This window comes from Daktulosphaira vitifoliae, unplaced genomic scaffold, assembly GCF_025091365.1.
Source record: "Daktulosphaira vitifoliae isolate Bord-2020 unplaced genomic scaffold, ASM2509136v1 Scaffold_1, whole genome shotgun sequence".
NCBI classification, from domain to species: Eukaryota; Metazoa; Arthropoda; class Insecta; order Hemiptera; family Phylloxeridae; genus Daktulosphaira; species Daktulosphaira vitifoliae.
Window position 1 is genome coordinate 39,441,349 of NW_026099572.1, and position 21,728 is coordinate 39,463,076.

General features: G+C 26.5%; 1 protein-coding gene across 2 annotated transcripts in view; it reads left to right on the forward strand.

The window, feature by feature from the left end:
• The window catches only part of LOC126894653 (collagen alpha-2(XI) chain-like), a 103,195-nt gene that overhangs the window by 27,779 nt on the left and 53,688 nt on the right, over positions 1-21,728 (forward strand). For both annotated transcript variants that reach the window (XM_050665818.1, XM_050665819.1), the window contains exons 12-20: positions 8,322-8,420; positions 10,370-10,405; positions 11,781-11,869; positions 14,028-14,109; positions 15,316-15,342; positions 16,088-16,177; positions 20,824-20,842; positions 21,360-21,412; positions 21,493-21,609. In XM_050665818.1, coding sequence (XP_050521775.1) covers positions 8,322-8,420; positions 10,370-10,405; positions 11,781-11,869; positions 14,028-14,109; positions 15,316-15,342; positions 16,088-16,177; positions 20,824-20,842; positions 21,360-21,412; positions 21,493-21,609 — 612 coding nt within the window. The remainder of the gene's footprint in view (positions 1-8,321; positions 8,421-10,369; positions 10,406-11,780; positions 11,870-14,027; positions 14,110-15,315; positions 15,343-16,087; positions 16,178-20,823; positions 20,843-21,359; positions 21,413-21,492; positions 21,610-21,728) is intronic.

Here is a 21,728-nt window from a genome sequence, read left to right on the forward strand (position 1 = left end):
TTGAAAGAGAAATTTTATCAAGGGTTTATGATAATGTTTTATTAATACGAACAAAATAACTATTCTTATAAATAATTATTGTTCAAGACAAGAAAAAAAAATATCATATTGATAAATATATCATTGATTCAATAGTAATGATATATTTATCAAATTGAACAATGAATTTAATATATAGATCGAGGTTTTTCTCTGGGTGTACTATATCGGTTGTATCATAATATACACTACACTTAAATGATACTATAAATAAATAAACTCACACATACACACATATGCATTTATAACATTGTGTCTAATGTAAGTATAACATGATAAAAAGTAACCGTAAAATGAAAAAAATGGAATATAAATTTTATTACTCATATTAAATGTAATGTAACTCGAAAAATATTTGTTTAAATGAAAAAATATAAGATTATATTTTTATTTATAATTGTCTTTTAAACAACTTTTGTGCGAAACTTTTTTTTGTAAGTTAAATATTTTTTTTTGAGAAAATTAAGAAAGCTCATATTTTTGAACTTTTGCGAGGATGTAAAAAAAAAGCTCAATTCCAATCTTGAGGACTATTAGTATGTCATTATACATATTTTAATTCAACTTTTAAAAAAATAAAATTTGTTTGGAAATTTTTTCCGCAATTTTTCCTTTGTTGACTGGCCTAGATGTCAATTTTAAACTTGTAATTGAGCTAAAAGTTATGGTAATATATTCAATTTTTTTACTATAAACTTTCATAAATCTTTATCACAAATATTTCATCAACTTTAAAGAACCAAAAAAAAGGTTAAAATTGAAAATTTGGACTGATTATTTTTAACATATTAAAAATCAAATCAGTAATATTTTGAAAACAAATTTTTTTTTCTTTTAATTATTATTTTATATATATTTAGTGATAATTTAAAAAATTAGAACTGATAGAAAAAGTCTAATTGCAGATTTGAAAACAACGCGCGAAAATTTGATTTAGAAAAGTATATTTTTGCTTCTGATGAAAGTTCCTTGTAGTCCAGTGCATTTTTTTATAGTAACAAACAGTTTTTATTGAAAATTATTGTATCAAGCCCTTTAAATTTTTATACACGTAAAAGTAAAGCAAAATATAACTTCTTTATTATTTTTATAATTTCTCCGTTTAAATTACAATATTAAATATCAATTTCATACTAAATTTAATAATTATAATTAGTATATATTCAAATATTATATTTTAAAATCAAAGAACTACTAATCATGATATAATTAAAGAAATAAGAGTTGATGTTGCTTTTGGAATAATCCACCAATTGCCTAATTAAAACAAAAAAAAAAAAAGTTTGTTGGGAATTTTTTCTGCTATTCTGCAAAATTACTCCTTCGTTGACTAGAATGAATCATTAAATAGAAAATTTTATGAGAATTAAAACAATGTTATTTTTAAGATTAATATGCAGTCAGAAAGTTTTATAATTATTATTTATTGTAAATTTATCAGAAAAACTCATTATTTTTTGCATTTTTATCGTAATAGAACACTTAAATAGAAATCATAGTAATCATTTCTAAGTAATTTTTGATATTTAAAAAGATTCTACTATTGAAATATCCAGAACTGAATTAATTTTAATGATTTACTTTAACTAAAAAAAAAAAAGTTAATATTTTGAATCCCTCTTGTGGGCAGGTAAAGGGTTAGATTTATAAAAAAAACCAAATGATAGATAAAGACATGCATCTAAATAAAAAAAAATATACTGATTTGGTCATTTTTGATAAAGTTATAACAATTAACAAAGTTATAAGTTTTATACACTGGACTACAAGGAACTTCCATCAGAAACAAAAATATACTATTCTAAATCAACTTTTCGCGATGTTTTAAAATGTGCAATTAGACTTTTTCTATAACTTCTAAGTTTTAATATTATTAAAAAATAGTTTTTACATATAAAAAAAAATAATTAAGAACAAAAAAAATTGTTTTAAATTAATACTGATTTGATATAATATTTAATATTAATTTGATTATTAATAAGTTAAAAATAAGGAAAATGACATATTTAACCTATTTTGTTAATCGTTTAAAGTTGATTGTTGTAAATGTTTATAATAAAAAAAAAAAATTTATTTTACCATAACTTTTAGCTCAATTGGTAAGTTTGACATTGACATAATTAAATAGAAAATTTTATGACAATTAAAAAAATTGTATCGTTAAGATCAATATGCAGTCAGAAAGTTTTATAATTACTATTTATTGTAAATTTATCAGAAAAGCTCAATATTTTTTTGCATTTTTATGGTAATAGATAACTTAAATAGAAGTAATAGTAATAATTTCCTAGGAACTTTTGTTGTTTGTTGAAAAGATTCTATAATTGAAATATTGAGAACTTAATTAATTTTAATGATTTACTTTAACTAAATGTACCAATCAAAACAAAGTTGTTAAAAAGATTTACTCAATTGAGTGTATTATAAAATTTGATTATATTTGTAAAAATCAATTGTTAATTCAGGAGAAAAAACAATCATTTTTTTTAGAAATGATTTATATAGCAACATGTTAGAAAAAAATTTGAATATTATAGTCTAATAGTAGCACACACAAACAGAGTAATAAAATTATTAAATTACAAAGTAAAATGATTTAATTTTGTAGTTGAAACCTATCATATCAAACTTCATTCGTTAATAAATATTTTGAAAACATTAGAAATTAATGATTTTAATTGTCTTTATGGAGACGATGTAATAACTAACTGTTTAATTGATAAATTAGAATTTTTTTTTCAATTTTTGAGAGTAATATCTTCAACTAGATACGAATTGTAGTAATTTGACGTATTGTTGAAAAAAGTAGGTCAAGTTAGAGCAGAGAAAATAAATGATAGTCACAAAAAAATATCTTCTCGGCTTTGCATCGAAGCGAAAACTTAAAATATAGTAAAATAATTTTAATACGAATAAGAAATTTCTTCTTGCAAGGGGCGACTAAAGTGATGGGATCCTTGATCTTTATTGAGTTATTGAATCTAAATGAGATAAAAATCAAACGAATTAAAAATTTATACTAACTTAAAAAGAATTAAGAAAAAATGCAAAAAATTTGTTGTCATACGCANGAAAAAATGCAAAAAATTCATTGCCATATGCGGGTTGGAACCTCGTACCCCAAGCGTGTAAAACATAAATTTTACCAACTCGGCAACCGTACGTCACTACCGTCGGGTGAAAAAATAGGCTATTTAAGCTAGTTCAAATTTCAAAGTTATTTTCTCGGCTTAAAAGAAGCAAACAAATTTAAATAAGTTTAACTTTCTATGCTATATTAATTTTTTATTTATATAATATTTATGAAAATCTGTAGTCCCCTTGTCAGGTATTTTAAAATAAAATAAAATACAAAACCCAGAATTTTAACACAAAAATAGCAAATTTTTGAATACGGTAGTCATTTTTACCATGAAGACAAATCCAGAGGTCAAATTTTTTTTTTTCAAATTAAAGTATATTACATAAGCTTTAATTTAAGATATATATAAAAGTGTCAGTATTTCCGGAACATTTTCAAAAGTTAAGTTGAAAAAGTTCTACTTTCTATACGCATTTTAAAAGGTTTGCACCCCCCCTGTATAAAGGGAAATGGTCCGATTTTAAAAAAAAGTATGTCGAATGAAAGAAGTATATATAAAGTATTTATCATTAAAGAATAAAGTTGATTCATGCATTTTTTAAAAAGTTATAGCAACATAATGTTAAAAAATGTAAAATATAATATCAAGAATTTTTTCACAAAAATAGCATATTTTTGCATACGGTAGTCATTTTCACCATGAAGACAAGTCCAGAGGTCAAATTTTTTTTTTTCAAATTAAAGTATATTACATTAGCTTTAATTTAAGGTATATATAAAATTGTCAGTCTTTCCGGAACATTTTCAAAAGTTAAGTTGAAAAAGTTAATTTTTTGTAAAAAAGTTACCATTTTGAAACCCCATCCTTTGGGCTGTTAAAGGGTCAAATGTTCACAAAAATATATAAAATGATAGGTAATTATCTAAGGTATCTATAAAAAAAAAAATTATATTGATTCGGTCATTTTTAAAAAAGTTATGGCAATTTTAAGTAAAAAAAATTGAAAAAATATCGAAAATTAGCGATTTTTAAATTTGTAATTTTTTGGGGGATTTCCCCCGTTTACGGGGAACGAGGGAATTTTTTTCAATTTTTGAGGGTAATGTCTTCGACTAGATACGATTTGTGATCTTTTGACATATTGTTCATCAAAATCGGTCCAGCGAGAGTTGAGATTGAGCGTTCACAGACACAAAAAAAAAAAATTAAAAAAAAAAACACATCATAGTAAAATTAATACCTTCTCAGCTTCGCATCGAAGCTAAAAGTAACGTAAAATATTAACTGGATCAAAAGTTGCCAGATGTCAAAAAAAAAAAAAATACAACATTCTACAGAGTGAATATTGTATCATACATATATTATAATATTATATTAAAAATTTTGATGTAAAATAACTTTATAATTATACTTTTTTCAATCGATAGTACTAATAATATAAATAAAAAAAAAAAAAAAATTTTTTTTTTGTATGTCTTGTTATTATTACCAGTTATAAGATAATTTGGAATAAATGAAATAAAAAATTTTCTTAGTCATTTTAAAATTATATTTTGTAAAACACATTTTGTATTGAAGCTTCTAGTTCGTAAACTATGAAAAAATCGATTTTGTTATAAATAAATTTTACTTTTGAATTTTACACGTTAAATAATAAATTTTATAGAAAATATGTGGATACATTTTTATAAAACATATTTAGATCTAAAACTTTGTTTATGATCATTTTTTTTTTTTGTAGAAGTTATTGAAATAGAAATAAAACACAATAAAATTACCTTATTGGCCCAATTTTCAATTCTCTTGCGGCGTGAAAAAAGTTTAATCAGTTGCGACTAAACTTCACTAAAATTTTTTTATTAAAGTAATAAAAAGAAATTAGGAGACCCGTGCAAAAATGTTTAGATTCATTTTCGAGGACTACACAGATTGATATCTAACAGTAATTAACATCACTATCATAAAATACAAATGCGCTTGTAAAAAGTTAAGTCAAATAATTTTTTAAGGAAAGATATATTTTTATTAAAATGAGTCATAGCCCTCTGAATAAACTTTTATAATAAGACTATACTTTGTGATAAAAAAAATTAAGAACAAAATATTTTGACGTTAAAATTTCAAAAAAAATATATATTAACTTAAATGGTCAGTTTCTTGACAAAACAATTTTTGAGGAATTTTTTTATCGTAGAGTAAATTACACAAAATTATTGTGTATAAATAGATATCATGATTTTCTAAACACTTTCATAAGTTGAATAGAAAATAAAATTTTTACAACAAGATAGGGAAGAGTTGGACACATTTGAATGTGAGGTGGATTTGATTTAATTAAATAAAACTAGTTGTTACAATAAAATAAATTCACAGAATAAGCAGTAGATTGGTTGTTGAGTACCCATCATTTCATAAGTTTATTTTACATGAAGTATGTTTTATTAAAGAAATTTAAATCTTCCCCGCAATCAAATGTGACAAATCTCACCTCAATATTTTTAAAATTTCTAATATACATTATTATTTATTAGTTTTCCAAAAAAGTATATCGATAAAAAACGAAATGTTTATTAAAAAATACAAATAAAAAGTTTAATTGATTAATGTAAGCTTTATTTGTAATTAATAAATAAATATAAATGTATGTCTTCAAAGATAATAAAGTTTCAGTAAATTAAAAAAGATGGATTTTTCCAATTTTTGAAAATAATACCTTCAAATAGATATAATTCAAACTATAAATTCTTAAATGCACCCCTAGTACGGATACAGAAAAAAATACATCTCTAGAAGCTAAAATATAAAATAATTGTTCTAAAAATATAAATTATTAAAAATGTTTTTTTTAAACAAACTAAATAAATTAGTATTCAATCACAATGAATTGTAAATTTTTTAATTCGAAAAACTCAATTACCTTATTTATTTACCATTCAATTCTCATTTAGTATTATAATTAACCTAATGTACAATAGTAATATGATTTTTTTTTTAATGAGGTAAACTCATTTACCTTATTTAATCACTATTCAATTCTTATTTAGTGTCATAATGAACATAATGTTCATTAGTCAAATAATTTTAAGAATAAAGTTTAATTTGCAACTTGAAATTTAATTAAACAACATCATAGCTTAAGAGATATTTAAGTTTTAGAGTATTTTTACATATTTAACGTAATTGATGGACACTACTACTAAAGTAATAATATAAAGAATTCATATTATGATATTACAACTATAGAAGTAATATTTTCAATGGTACCAAATTATAACTGCTATAATACGTTGAAATAATTATCGTCAATTGGGCCAACTTGAAGCGGTGCACAGTGGCCAAAAATCATATTTTGAATATAATATTCAAAATAGAATTCAGTTATTATAACTGAATACATATTATGTATTATAATAATGGGTTAATATATATGTTTTTAGATCCACTACAACTAAATTTAACATCAATTTTAAAATTTGAGTCCTATTAGAAAGTTGTTTTTTTTTAATTAAATCAATTATTTAAATGAGGGATGAATTTTATTTTTTAAACTATCAAATTATAAACTAGAGCTACTTTATTTTCTTTAATTTTATAATTATTATCAGATAAAATATATTTTATGAATGGTTAAATACTTAATAATGGCTTCAGTAAAAGCCACCATTGTAATAATAATTGTTACCATTTTATCATAATAAATTTTATAAATTTCATCATAATTACTATGAAAATTTTAATATATTTTTTAACCAAGATTAAATAATTTATATAATCAGGATATAATTAAGGAAATAAGAGTTGATGTTGGTTTTTGAATAATCCAACAATTCCATTTAAAAATTAAACATTGGAGATTCGCAGCGAAGAGTTTTTCGTGGTAGTGATTTTAATAATTATTAAATATCATTTATACTTGTTCCTACTATACTGCGTACTCAGAACGCTCGATTATTTTATTAAGAAGAATTCACATTTTTGTAATAATTTTTGTAAAAAACGTTATTGAGGTAAAGTGTAAATTAGCTGTAAACAGCGCGAAAGAAACTTTTCAGTTTTTAATTAAAATTTAGGATAAATGATCCTTGCACCATTGACGTTCATTCGAAGTAGAGCTTTATCTGGGAGTGAAAGAATATAGAAGGCTGATAAGAGGATTTGAAAACTGAAATGAAATCTTTTGTAGCGGAGGATAGCAGTTTCTTTGACATATGCTAAATTCAGATTTTTGTGAACAGTCTCATTAGATGCTGTAGTAAATAGCTGGGGCACTACCGACGTACGACAATGCTTATGGTGGTGCTTGAAAGATTAGACTTAGAATCTAATGTTGAAATTTTTTTTGATATTTGAATTTTTGTGGATTTCATAGGTTTTTATTATAGGCTCGTATAAAGTTATTTTAATGTTTATATTAGTTATGGAAAATTTGCCTATCAAAATATAAAAATTTCTTAAGTATTTGTTAAGTATTATTATTTTAGTGTGGATATGACTAGACCACGTGAGACATCTATCTAATGAAAAACCTATGTATTTAATTCTATAGGCGATCGAAATAGAAGTACTATTAATGAGCACTTGAATGTACAGTGATCTAAAATTCAATTTTGCAGGACAAAATTATTGTATGACAAAATTTCTACTTTTGAGTAAAAAAAAGTCGATAAAAATGTTTTTGAGGTGGCTAAATTAACTATCAACTTATTAAATGCAGTTCTTATATTTAATTAGTGACATTATAAAATTTAATTTTGTCCGCCTAAAATAAATTTGTATAACACTCTTAGGTGGTTTATTTTTGTGGAGAGTTAAATTATCGTGTAATGTCTCGCTAACTTTTACATGCAATGTTGACACTAATTAATTATAATATCAATATGCAATTACACTTGTAGTGATGAAATATTGATATCATAATGAACAGATATTATTTCTTTTATCTGCTATTTGAGTAGACTTCCACTGGCGTGCTATAGTAGTAGAATATAAATTTTATAATAAGATCTTAATTTTTTTGTTTATGGTCATTATAATGAAATAAATATCAATACTAAAAATTTGTTTTAAAAGAGAAATGAAATAATTTGTAAAAATAATTTTTCCCAATGCAAGATTCATCACTTTGTACAACCTATTATTACTAATTTTACTGATAATTCAAAAGTTATAAAAGTATACTAAATGTTAAAACTCCACTAGGCCGCGATGGTCACAGGGGCAGACCTGGTAGAGATGGAGAACGAGGAACAACTGGTCCACCTGGCGTTAAAGGAGAACCAGGAGTCTCGGGAGTCGTAGGTAAATAAATTAATAATATTATGATTTTTATTTCTAAAACCAAATTACTAACATTGAATAAATGTCTAAAGTGTGTTGTAAGTGAAAATTTTCACTAAATGTAAAAAATGTATTAATAAAATTAAAAAAAAAAAAAAATTTAAATAGATATATTTTGTGGCTATCTTAATATTTAATTGCATAACATATAAAACTAATTAAATTAAAATAACGTTCGATAAGTATTGGGACTAACTAAGAAAACAACATTTCTTTCGCAAAATTCATTTATAGTCATCAACATGATCACTTTCAAGTACAATACAATTATTCCAACACTTTTTTAACTTTTGTATACCATTTTCGTAACACTATTTGTTCTTGTCCTCAAAATAAGCTTCAGTTGCAGCAATTAATTTTTCATTCTAACCAAATATGTTTCCCTGGAGTATCTTTTTGAGATCAGTAAAGAGCCAGTAGTCACTGGAGGCATGATCCGGAAAGTATGGTAGATAGGGAAATAGATTGAAGCTCATATCATTCAATTCGCTATTGCTTTAATTGTGGCACGGTTCATTGTCTTGATAAAATATTATTTTTTTCTCCTTTATGTGCGGTCATTTTTTGCGATTACGTCCTTTAAACAAACTAATAGCTCAATGTAATAGTCGCTATTGATGGATTATTCCTTCTCAAGTTAGTCAATGTAAATTATACTGTGCGCATCCTAATAAATTAAAGTAATGACTTTGTCAGCTGACTGTGGCATTTTCAGACGTTTCGGACAGCTTTCGTTGGCTACACGCCACTCAGTTGACTGCCGCTTCGACTCCAAAATAAATTGTTGAATCCACGTTTCGTCTATTGTTACATACCGACACATATGATACTGTTTAGTGCGAATAAACAGTGACAAACAGCTTCTGAATCTTCGACCCGTTATTTTTATTCCATTGTGAGCAAATGCGGCACCCATTCGGAAAAGACATTTTCCACGCCCAAGTTTTCGTGTAAAATCGTTTATGCATTTTCAGTAATTATGTTTACCATCTACGGACTATCATTTTGTACTTATCCATTACTTTTTTCATAACTTTTTTAATAACTACTGGAGTTACTGCTTTATTTAGCCTATCCGAGTATTCCGCATCATTTGTATCAATGCGATCGCGTTTGCAATCAACTTACCAACGAAAAATCGTTTAGGACTAAGCAGAGTTCGGATAACATTTTTCAAGTCATTGCTAAGTTTGCATGGTATTTTTTCCCATTAAAAAGCTATTTTTTATCCACACACGAAACTCGTTATTTTAAATTTTTGATACAAATGCAAAAGTAGCGTCAATAATACTGCGGCAGCTTTGTAGATTAGAGTCTGATTGACGTGGAAATCAGACACATGTCACTTGAAGGTTAGTTCTTTCGAATAACAAAGTGAATTTGATATTATTAACGCCATCTTTGGGTTAGTCCCAGGACTTTTTGAACGATATGTTAGTATACAATTTAAACAAAAACTTAATCAATTAAAGAATTATTAGAAATTTTATCGACAAGTAGTGTAGGTTTGGTTATTTATTTTTTCTTATATAAATAATTGTACAAAAATATATAATCATCACCTCCGAATGAAAAGTTTCTAACGCAATTCTAAGAAACTTTTTCAGTCTAAGGTGATGTGAATTAACTATAATTAAAGCAGCTTATTATTATAATAATCTAATAATATGAAATAAATACTTATTAAATACTATATTTTTTTCGTAATCAACGAATGATATAATAAGATACAAAAACATCCAATCTTTTATATTGGAATACTAAAACGATCAAAATTTTTAATTTTAAATATTTGAAAATTTACAACATCATGGGTTAACGCATAGTATTAACATTTCTAACCTCTATAACTACATTTTAAACTTATAACTGAGTTCAAATTTAATGAAAGATGAATTATTTCTGTCCAGGCTTACCAGGAGAAAAAGGCGATCGAGGATTTCCAGGTGATGTTTAAAATTTAATAACACTTGAAGTTCCTTAATTCTATTTTTATAATTTACATTTTATACAGAGCAATTCATTTATATGAATCACATAATTAGTCGAATAAAGAAATTAATATTGAGAATTCTATTTTTTTTTTTGTTTCTTTTTGATATAGGTTTTTTAACTTATCAATCATGAAGTATTTTTTGCATTCATTTCTTATACTTTAAAAAATATTATTTTTTTGGACACAAGAAAATGAAATTACGATAATTATCAGAACTGCAATATGCTTCATAAATTACGTGCGCTTTTTTTTTAATGCAACATTTATAAGTTCTTGAGCAACTCAAATATAAAAAAAATTGAATGGAATGGTTTTAGTTATTGGAACATGTATTAATAATGAAACATTTAGAGCATCTTACAGAGCAGAAGCTATAGAGTTTACATTTAAATTAGACAATGTTTTAGCCTAATTAAAGGATAAAAGGGACTCAAATGTAGCTGAGTAATGGGCTATTATAAAATTTAAGGAAGAGTGATTGAAAATTAATTCTGGAAAATAAATAATAGTAAAATAATCGTAGACAAAGCAGGATGATAGAGATCCTCAGTAACTACAAGAAAGCAAGAAGTACTAACTCAAAACTAATTATTACAGACAAAAATGCGGCTTATTAATAATGACCCAAATGAGTTAAAACATAATAAGCCTGAATAGTTATAAACAGCAAAATTCTCAGGGATACAATAAAATGTCAAGGAGTAGGAAAAAGAAATAATGAAGCAACGAATCATTTTGTCATGATATATTAGATATATTGAAATCACTACAAAAAATAAAATTATAATCAGTATATGATTTTTACTTGTCTTCAATAGAGGAAATAATCAAGTAAAGGAGAATTCGGAAGCAGGTAAGTATCACCAAATACAAAATTTTGTCTATTAACTATAAATTATACAAACAGCTGCTTATTATTTTTTACTGATATAACATGAGAAAATAAATTATTAGTCTTAGTTACAAACTCAGATGAAAAGGTACTACATGTTGGACAATTTGTGCCTATTACTAATTTATTATCAGCTTTAGGAACACGAGTATTTTTAAGAGAAATATTTGAATGTATATATTGGAATTTACTAGTATATCCTTATCGCTGTCAATACTGTCAATGACAAAGTCGACGGTTTCCATGTATAACGAAGAACAGGGACCATGTAACTCTGTGATTGATAAATTATAAAAAAAAATGTACTTAAAAGAAACAAAAAAAATATATTATTTTATTTTTTGATTATTCAAGTAGTTCATGACAAATGAATAACCCTATATAATATTCATGCATATTTTTGGAATAATTCCATCATATATTTTATTTTTAGGCCAAATTGGTGAAGCTGGTTCTCGAGGAAATGATGGACCTCGAGGAGAAGAAGGTCCTCAAGGAATAGCTGGTATACCGGGAGAAATGGTAATATTTAAATTTTTAATGTTTTTTTAGCAATTCGATTTTTTTGATATGAAACTGAGAAGGTTTTAATTATACTACAACGGTTCATCAAAAGATCACAAAACGTATCTAGATAAACATGGTAACGCGATCATTAAAAAAAATTTCTCACGATCTTCGTAAACAGAAAAGTCCCCTACATATGTATTTTTTTAGATTATGCTACAGGCATATTTTTATTATTAGTAAAAAAAAAAATTATTTTTAATTTTTAACCCAACTTAAGCAAACCAACCGCTGTATCCTATTACCTATACTAGTACTTAATCAAATCTTGCTAGTGATACTAAAGTTTCCCTGTATTCAAGGACTAGCATTTAAGTCACCTGATTATTAGTAAATGCCTTCAAAGTGACTTGAATATCTTTTAGGATAATTATGTTCCATTTCTCTAATACTAGTAGGTTCTGGACTCTTATTAATATTGCCATTAACTCTGATTGGAACATAATTGAAGTTATGCCCATGGACATGCTGAGATTTATGTGAGGTTTTAATTCATAAATGCCAGCACGTACCTATCCTGATTTTTTGGAGCTAACTGTATAAATTACAAACCCTCCTTTCCTAGTCAGATGGTTTATATTTTATTCCTTACGTGTTAAGATTACAACTTTGTTGGGAGTATTATTTTAGAGAACAGGTTTGTATCAATCCAAGGGATATACAATATACTCTGCCCTAACTATTTTAGTGTTTTACAATGTTTTATGGTGTCGTTATCCATAGTTTACATATCTAAGGTTTGGTTAGTTTGAGTTGAGTTGGGTTTAGTTAAATTATATATTGACTATCTTTAAAACAGTCTTTTGTATGTTAAATTCAATTTAGTTGAGTATAAAATTTTATTTATAAATATAGTTTGAACTGTGGATTAGAGTATGTTAGACAATGTAATTGTCTTCAATTAGATTTCTCTAAGACAAAGGTCTTACAACATCTTTGTTGAATATTTTGTTACAAGTAGTTGATTTATTAACAAAAACATAAAAAAGTTTTATATAATAAATAATAATTATAATAAAATGAAAACAAAGGAAATGTTAAAAACATTATTACAATAAAAAAATTTTTAATAAATTTTTATTGAAGTCAAGTTTAAATTTTTTTAAATTTGAATAATTTATAGAAAATATTTTGTTGGAATCAAACTACGTAATTTTTGGTATTCATAACAGAACCATAGCGATCTATTTAGTAAAGCACATCACACACAAATGCTTTTATATTACTAACAATTTTCAGATAATAATAATCAATAAAACTGTATTTCACCAGCTTGTATAATTTACATTTCTCACTGTACAAACAAATTTAATTTAAGTTATAAGCTCCAAATTAGATTAGGTCATATAAATAAATACAAAATATTTTGGTTTTAAAAGAATTTCTATTTGAAATTAGGCTGTTGAATATCCTTAAATTTTAATAATCGTACTTGTAAAATACTTCCTGAAAATTCTTTTTCTTCTTCTTTTTTCTTACCTTTATCCTAACTACTTAGGGTCGGCCACCCTTATCCTAAATTTCTACTTGACACATTTTTCCAAATCTTTAATAAAAGTTGGTATGTTCATTATGGCTAACATAATAGTGTAAATAATATTTAGATTTTTACAAACGTGCATTATTTTAGAATATCGACTTGATATAAGTTCTACGTACCAAAATGAAAGGCCAATAAGTTATACATAGATATTGCTTATTTGTAATAATCAATTTTTAATATAATTTGACTCTTAGCTTATTTTAGCATTTTAATATTTGTACTATTTTTAAGTTAAACCCTTTATGTGATATTTTATTATAAACTACTTTAATTTACACAAAATAATACCACCTAGAGCTTAAGAAATATATGTGGTTCATATTAAAAAAAAATAATTTTAATAAAACTAATATATTCTTAATTTTGCATCATACCTAAACAAATTATCTATTGAACTTTTTATTTAATGAATTTCTAGTTATTTTTAAAGGGGTCTCATTTATATTAGAATAATTTTTAATTAGTAGCTTATTTATTAAATGAAATAAGAAAATATCAATTATATAAAAAAGCTGTCTTAAATTTTTTTTTAAAAATAATAATTAAATGAACAATTTTTACTATGTTTAGGGTCCAAGAGGATTTTCAGGACCACGTGGATTTCCTGGTTTACCAGGTCCTCCTGGTGTACCTGGATCTGAAGGCCCCGCAGGTATAATTAATTATTTTTTTTTAATAATAAATTTAGCATATTTAATGTAATATACTTGATTGTATACTTTAATGTAATTACTTTTAGAGATTGTCAATAAATTAAAAATAAACTTAAATATGGGGTATCAAAAGATATATTTATTAAAAATTATAATGGATATTTCTTACTCTTAGCTTTATTTTTGATGTACAGAGTGATTGGTTTATCATGAGCTTGTCAATTACTCGTAAAATAAATATATTATTGAAAAAATAACTTGTTTTTTTTAATGGAAATATACATATTTAACTAGTTTATTTAATATATAATAATCTAATTAAAAATATGAATGGTCGATAACAATTTTAGGACCAACACTTAAGAAGTTATTTTTATTTTTATACTAAAGCGGAAATAAGAGTGCCTCCGAAAAATGTGTAATGATTAAAATAGCAGAAACTGCGCTTTACCTCAATCTATATTTTAAATTGTTAACCTTGCTTTAAACTCACATTTAAAAATGACAATAACTTCTGAAATACTAGTATAAAATTTATTATCGAAGAGACATTTTATTAATTAGATCATTATCTACTGATGAGATAGTTACATATGTATATTTAACAAAAATAAAGTTGATACGTCTATAAGTAATAGTTAATGATTCTAAAACATAATTAATATCTTATACGGCGAAAAGAATATGTAGCTAAAAAATAAAATGAATTATTTGATCAATGTTATATATACTTTACGAAAAATGGCCCGTTTTATAACAGGTTGATCACCCTATATATATATAAATTGTGTTTCATTACACATATTTCTACTTAATAATATAATAAAAAAATTGTTAGGAACCAAAATAATTTAGCTTTTTGTCTGTTTTTCCTATAACTATGTACATTAATTAATCATTTAAATTTAACAATTCTATACCAATTGATGGATTCTTTTTTTTAATTAATATTATTAATATAATATTGGTATTTCTACATCAAAATAAAAAACAATTAATATGGAAAAATCTGTAAGTTTTAACGATTGTGTCTAGGTTAAATCCAACTACTCAATTGCTAGTTGAGTGGTCAAATAATCACAATCCTTCTCTAATTAGTATCTTCGACTCTATTGAAACTTTTTTTTTATTAATGTATAATGGTAAATTTAAATTTAAATTGCAACTTCTTATAGTATATTAATATCAACTTATATTATTTATAGGACCAAAAGGAACTACAGGAAATACAGGTAATTTAAATTAAAAAGTGACATCACTGAAATAAAATTTAAATGCTATACATCTTTCACTGGGATGTCTTAAGTTTCAAATCATAAACATTATTAATTAATGTTAATTAAGACTATTGCGTTCTAATATATTACTTAAGAGGAGGACATTTAAGAAAAACTTAACCTAATTAAAAAATATAAATAAATCATATCTGTTGCTTAAATAAACCACAGATTAACTTAAAACTGATGTGCAATTCAAAAATTTATTCATAGAGATAAAACATTAAAAATTTCATTGGTTTCACTTACAAATAGACATTTTTGATATAAAAAAAAATCAAGCCTTTGCGATATTATTGCATCGTAATTATTATGTACGTAACAAATAACATTTTGCTTTATGAAAAACTCAAAAATCCAATTGTTTGACATATCAGGTTTTTAAAAATTACCTTTCCCTATGGATAGGGGATAAGAATACTTCTACGGCCCCTCTGCCAGTCGTAAGAGGCGACTAATGAGGTTGTGTCAGGTCGATAGCCGGCGTAAAAATCTTTGTCAAATAAGTATGAGGAATCCTGAACAAAACTTAAGAGGATTATTGTGTCAAGTGGAAGTTTAGGATAAGGGTGACCGACCCCAAGTAGTAGGGATTAAGGCGAGGAAGAAGAAGAAGAAGAGCTTTTTAAAAATTACCATAAATATATTTTTCAATATATTATACTGAAAAATATGATTCATCAATGCATTTTATTATTAGGAAATCTTGGTCCTCCAGGACAAATTGGTCCTACCGGCCCAATTGGAAGCACAGGACCTCCAGGTGCATTGGGCCCTCCTGGTAATCAAGGTTAGTATTAAAGATAACTCATTAATAAGAATTAAATTTAAAAAAATTGTAATTAGTTATAAGTAAATTAGTAAATAAATATATTTTTTATAAATAATTATTTCAAATTTATACAAATAAATAAAATAATTTTTTAATGTATAATAGTCTTAAACCGAAAATAAACAAATGTCAAAATAAAATACAATCCAAAAGAATAAGGTCTCGACACCATTCAAAAAATTTCTAAACAATATTATAATTATAAGGCTAAACTAATAATTATAAGATATCTGGAAACTCCACTTCGGAGTAATAGCTACAATTTCGTTGGTCGGTTCGAATTCTATTATTGATGTTCATTTTCGGTAATATAGCTTAAAATTAATTAGTTTTATGTTTTGACTCAGATATTTTAAATACCATAGTCTTCCCATAGCTTTTTCCATAACTCATGTAATCTTTCTGGATTAACGGTTTTGTATTATATAAGATACCTTAATTAAAGCATTTTATTTGGGTGCTAAAATATAAATATGGACTGACAGGTTTGTATTTTCTCAACTTATTTAAGTGTGAAAAATGCCGCTAGTTTCCTACGAATTTCTTATAGGCGAATGTTAAATAGGACAAGAAGCTATTATGCTTTTAGGCTTTTCATTGCAAGTTATTATTCTCATGAATTCATTTAATGGAACATCAATTTTTTGTTAGTGAACAATTCTCGTCTAGACTGGAGCACAATAATATGCTACATTAAGCATAAAAGGTTTATGAATATTTCTATTGCAGTCCCACCTCGACCTAGAGATTGGGATGTAGAGATATTGTTTCTAGTTTTTAATTTTTTTTTTTATTAAATTAATATTAATATTGGTAAATCAGTGTGACTAAATAGCTAAAATTAAATTATGTTAACCTATACCAAAATTTAATAATAATTAATGAATTTTTTTCTCAAATTTAAATACTCGTTTGACATTTAGTAGATATTTAAGTTTTAAGTATATTTTAATAATATATTTATGAATAATTCCATATATATTTTTTTAAATATACTATTATTTGTCATTACAACTACAGTAAAAATAATAAAATTACCTATAAAAAAATAGCTACCAATTTTTTTTTAATATTACACCAATGTTCAGGCCTATTACAGCAATATTGTTTATTTTTGACTAAACGGTTTTTCTACCTCTCGATTATTTAGATGAAAAGCTATAGGTATAGTCTTATTAGACTCTATATAATGTTTAATATTATTTGTCAAAGAACTTAATTAATTTTATTAAACCCTTGTCAAGTAACTTGTCTAGTTCTTAAAAATACTATTATCACAATTTTTACAATATCATTAATATTTCATTTAATTTAAAATTCAAATTTTCAACATAAAATTAAGTTTTTTGTGTTCGTAAATTATGTTTTAGCATTATAACTATGGATAATTTTCTAGAAAATATTTTTTTTAACTATATGAGTGTGGCGTAGTGTAGTGTAGTGTCAACGGTGTAGGGACATCGCCACTTAACTTTAGGCGTTTATAAGGGAGAAAGATAGATATAAAGTAAGAATAGGTACTTGGACTGTTGGAACATTAACTGGTAGAAGTAGAGAATTAGTAGAAGTATTGAAAAGGAGAAAAGTTAACATTTGTTGTGTGCAGGATATAAGTGGAAAGAAGAGAAATCAAAAGAAATAGGTGAGAGTTATAAAATAATATACTCAGGTAAGTCTAGTACAAAGAATGGTGTAGGGATAATAAGAGATGAGGAGATGAAAAGTAGAGTAGTAGAAGTGGCTAGGAAAATTGACAGAATTATGGTCGTAAAATTGATATTCGAAGAAAAAGTGCTGAATGTAATAAGTGCCTATGCACCACAAGTGGGATGTGATGAAATAAACAAGGAAGTGTTTTGGTGAGAGATGGATGAGGTGAGGTAAGGGGTACCTGGAAATGAGGATGCGGTGATAGATAGAGATATGAATGGACATGTAAGTAATGAGAGGAGAGGATATGAAAGAGTACATGGAGGGTATGGTTTTAGTGTGAAGAATGAGACTAGAGAAAGAAAACTAGATTTTGCAGTATCGTATGATCTTGCTGTGGTTAATATTTATTGTAGAAAGAGGTAAGAACATTATATAACATATAAGAGTGGGAGGAATAGATCACAGATCGATTATTTTATGAGGAAGAGAGAGCGTAAAGCGAGTAAGGGATAAGAATACTTCTACGGACCCAGTAGTAAAAGGCGACTAAGGAGGTTGTATCAGGTCGACAGCAGGCGTAAAAATCTTTGTCAAAAAAGTATGAGGAATCCTGAACAAAACTTAGGCAGATTGTTCCATCTCGGATGTACGCGAGGACAACAGAAAGTAGTTAAAAACGGCGAGGGCCTAAGGAAACACTCTCGAGTGATGATGATGTGAAAAAAAGGTGGAAAGAGTATTTTGAAAAATTATTGAATGAGGAGTACCCAAAAGAGACAATTAAGGATATCTCATGGAATGAGAGACTGGTAGATTTAATTAGTGAGAAAGAGATATCGGAGGCTGTGGAATCAATGAAAAAGAATAAAGCAGTGGGACCAGATGAAGTGCCAGTAGAAGTAAGGAAAATATTAGGCGGTGTTGGCATAAGGTGGCTGAAGGAACTTTTAAACAAAATCTTATTAGGAGGAAAAATACCAAATGAATGGAAGAATAGTATTGTGGTGCCGGTATTTAAAGGTAAAGGTGACATACAGGAGTGTGGAAATTATAGAGGCATAAAGCTTATGAGTCATAGTATAAAAATTTAGGAAAAGGTAATAGATAAGAAAATAAGAAAATGAGAAATGAAACATCGATATCTAAAAACCAGTTTGGATTTATCCCTGGTAAGTCAAAAATGGAGCCCATATTTTGTGTGAGGCAACTTATTGAAAAGTTTAGAGAAAAGAAGAAAAAGCTGTGTATGGTATTTATATACCATACGCGTATGACAGAGTACCAAGAGAGGTTTTAAAGTGGGCATTAATGAGAAAAGGAGTCCCGATAAGGTACATTAATATAATAGAAAATGTGTATGATGGCACTTGTACCAGGGTAAAAAGCGTAGGAGGATTATTAGAAGGTTTTTAGGTAATAGTAGGAGTGCACCAAGATTCTGCTTTAAGCCCTTACTCTTATTCTCTATAGTGATGGATGAAATTACTAGAGAAATACAAGGATTGGTGCCGTGATGCATGTTGTTTGCTGACGATATAGTGTTAATAAGAGAAAATAGGGGAGAAATTAATCAAAGGCTATAGGTATGGAGATCAACTCTTGAAGAAAAGAGTTTAAGAATAAGTAGAAGTAAGACAGAGTATATAGAGTATGAGTTTGACAAAGGAGAACACGAGGTAGGTGAAATGAGTAGGTCAGTGACAATAGGCGAGGACGTGATTGGAGAGGTATACAGCTTTAAGTATTTAGGATCAGTTGTGCAAAAGAGCGGGGGTATTGACGAGGATGTAAGATACAAGATTAAGTGCGGGTGGTTAAAGTGGAGAGAAGCGTCTGGTGTATTATACGATAAAAAAATTCCAATGAGGCTGAAAGATAAATTCTATAAGACTGTAGTGAGACTAGCTATAACGTGTGATTCAGAGTGTTGGGCAGTTGACAAGAGAAAAGTGTAAAGAATGAGTGTAGAAGAGATGAGAATGTTTAGATGGACGAGTGATAAGACTAGAAAAGATAGGATAAGGAACGAACATATAAGAGGAAGTACAGGTGTAGCGTCAATCGTGGATAAGATGAGAGAAAATAGATTTATACATCGGCATATGCCATAGTGTAATATTATAGAGTAATATTGTATGAATTTATGGAACAAGCTACCATGTTAACTTTACCATACGTCATAATATATCAAATACATAAAATTTATTTATAAATAATGTTTGTTGAAAGAAAGTGATAATACAACAGACAGTCGTGCGAGAGTAAAAAAAAACAATTCACATAGTAACCCATATTTTGTAAGACTGTAGTGAGGCTATCTATGATGTATGGTTTAGAGTGTTGGGCGGTTGATAAGAAAGTAGAACAAAGAATGAGTGTAGCAGAGATGAGAATGCTTAGATGGATGAGTGGAGTGACTAGAGAAGATAGGATAAGGAACGATCATATAAGAGGAAGTATAGGTGTAGCGTCAATCATGGATAAGATGAGAGAAAATACACTTAGATGGTTTAGTCATGTTATGAGGAGAGAAGAATCGGAAACTGTAAGAACAGTTATAGAAATGAATGTTGGAGGAAGAAGAGGTAGAGGAAGACCAAAAAAGAGATGGAGGGATGCTATTGAATGCGATTTGAGGACAGCTGATGTGAGCGTAGATGATGTGAGAAATCGTGTCAAGTGGAAGTTTAGAAGAAGGGTGGACGACCCCAAGTAGTTGGGATTAAGGCGAGGAAGAAGAAGAAGATATGAGTGTAGTGTTAAAATATAAATTAATAAAGAATGTTTAAAAGATGTTCATTTACTAATAAAGTCATTCTACTAATGAAATAGACAAAAATTTCCCCAAACTATAATTTTAAAAGAAATCTAGTTATCAATGATATATAATCATCAATATTTCATATATATTTTGGATTTTCTTATTTTAATATTCGTGTATATTTTTACAGGTCCTCAAGGAAAACCTGGGTATGTATATAAATATAATCATTTATATATATATATATATATTAAGTATTTTGAAGATAAAAAAACTATAAAATCACCAAGAGTTAAAAATTTTTCATTTTACAATTCATTAATACTTTTTTTATTAGTTTTTAACAAAAAAAAAAAAACTTAATTTGTTATACATAACTACATTTTATTTTTCGATCGCTTATTTAGATCATTTAAGGCCGTTGACGTATCTTCCAAAGAAAAAGCGTTTTTTAACTTTTAATGCACTAAATGTGTTGGTAAGTCTGTTAATGGAAAAATAGATATTAACTCAAATTACTAATATTATCTCTCACTCAACAATTGTAGCTACCGTGACTGAATAACATACCCGTTAATTGTACGCTAGCGGTTCAGACACACTGTTCCTTTATTGACTCAATAAATATATATATACATCTTGTATATATATCTTTGATAATTTTGTTAAGATTTTAAATCTTATATAATGTATCACTAATACATCCTATAAAATGTTTTGATTTAGACTTCCAGGATTACCCGGAGTAGATGGAGCACCTGGTCATCCAGGAAACACTGGTATTTAAATGATTATGTATTTAAATAAACTTATGTTTTAATATTACGTAAATATTAAACAAAATGAATGTACTGGTTAGGAATAGCAGGTTCAAAAGGTGATATTGGTCCACCAGGTGCACCAGGTTCAGTTGGTTTTCCAGGATCACGAGGAGTAAAAGGTGACATTGGTGTTCGAGGTTTACCAGGAGAAAAAGGTAGACTAGATAGAGCTTATTTTAAAAATCATATAAAAATATAGGATTAATGCAATAAATTGCTAATTAAGCTGATTGATATAAAAAATAAAATCAATTTAACCTGAACATTTTTTTAG